Below are 1,438 nucleotides of genomic sequence, written 5' to 3'. Positions count from 1 at the left end.
ATTTATGATATATACAGTGACCCTGCTGATCATCCATGCCGATCAGAACAGTGTGTATTAAAAATTACATGAACTCATTGCGTTACGTGCAAAGCGAACATTTAAATATTCATCAGTGGACATTATACGGTTCGGCGTAATCTACCTATATAATTGTACTACTTGACATAATTCAATCTCATAATTCTGTGCGTCCTTGGGACAAATCCTTGGCATGATACTACATTACTGATGGACTTAAATTTTTTAATAGGCTCGTGCTTCCATCACCAATGGTAATAGATACCATTTTTTTTTTTTTTGCAAGCAATAAATCTAGCTGATGTAGTACTTACCATGTTGAAGAACTTGTTCACTTGTAGTACTGCTACTGGTCGGAGACAAAGATGCTGGGGACTGAGGATCACTTCCAGGTCCCTTGGATGGAGGATGAAGCAAAAGGAGACCTCTACTCTTGCCCCCAACAGGTCCTCCTCTGCGAGAACCACGAGGTCTTCCCCTTTTACTGGTACCACGAATTGTAGGTCTTATTCTGACACTGCTTCCACTACTGAAGGACATATGATGATCCAAACGACTGACTTTTCCTGGATCTCCGAACTGGCCCACTCGTGATGGTCGAGAGTCGCTGGAGGTTGTTCCCACTGGACCATCGACGTCAACGACAAGACCATCGTTACTTGTCTCGTCCTGAAAACATAAAATAATCCAGAGTTTATTAATTCTGTTATTATTGTTAATTTATATTTGAATTATACTAATACGTACCTCTGACTTGGCGGGACTAGTCGGTACACTATAGTCATCCGTATTGTCGAGAATCTGTTGGTGATTATTAACTTGGTACAATTGAATTCCACCGCTGGCTTGATTGCTTTCATTGGAATTAGCTTGAACAATGTCGCCAATTTTTTCTCCATTTGCGTCTGACAGACAGGGTTTCTTTACATCACCCTAGCACAGAAGAAGTATTCTAAAGTTAATTAAACAACTTTAAATTTTATATATTTTTTAACAACATAATAATGCATTTTATTCTGAATTATTATAGCTATGCAACGTCTCACAGTAACGTCACTTATGAGTCACTGTGTATATGCATTCTTTATAGCCAAAGAATTAAATAATAAAATTGTAAAGAAGAAAGGATATTCTATCAATAACGGAGAAATTGAGAACGAAAAAGAAGAAGAAGATAGCGGCTCTAAGGGCGCCGGGCTCACCTTGACCGGAAGCGCGGTTAACTTCCTCTTCCGGTCTCTCTCCTTGTGGTATAGGTTCGACTCAAGTCGGACATCCTCCGCGTGCTGCTTTCTCTCCTCGCTTCGTTGGCTGTCTGAAATATACGGACGCGGGCTTGTATACGGGGACGTTCGTTACTTCTTTTCTTATTATTATTCGTTATTAGGGCATTAGCATAACCTAACGAGCATAATGT

At 40.0% G+C, this 1,438-nt stretch overlaps 1 protein-coding gene across 1 annotated transcript in view; it reads right to left on the bottom strand.

Annotated features, from left to right (window-relative positions):
* Nucleotides 1–1,438, bottom strand: part of LOC108571661 (putative DNA helicase Ino80) — a 16,384-nt gene that overhangs the window by 7,238 nt on the left and 7,708 nt on the right. Inside the window, exons 22-24 of the mRNA XM_017933758.1 lie at nucleotides 1,224–1,336; nucleotides 769–954; nucleotides 336–690 (exon numbers count right to left, since the gene is read on the bottom strand). Of these exons, the coding sequence (XP_017789247.1) occupies nucleotides 336–690; nucleotides 769–954; nucleotides 1,224–1,336 (654 nt within the window). The remainder of the gene's footprint in view (nucleotides 1–335; nucleotides 691–768; nucleotides 955–1,223; nucleotides 1,337–1,438) is intronic.

Source organism: Habropoda laboriosa, unplaced genomic scaffold, assembly GCF_001263275.1.
Source record: "Habropoda laboriosa isolate 0110345459 unplaced genomic scaffold, ASM126327v1 scaffold123, whole genome shotgun sequence".
In the NCBI taxonomy this organism is placed as follows: Eukaryota; Metazoa; Arthropoda; class Insecta; order Hymenoptera; family Apidae; genus Habropoda; species Habropoda laboriosa.
This window is presented reverse-complemented; position numbering and strand designations above follow the sequence as displayed.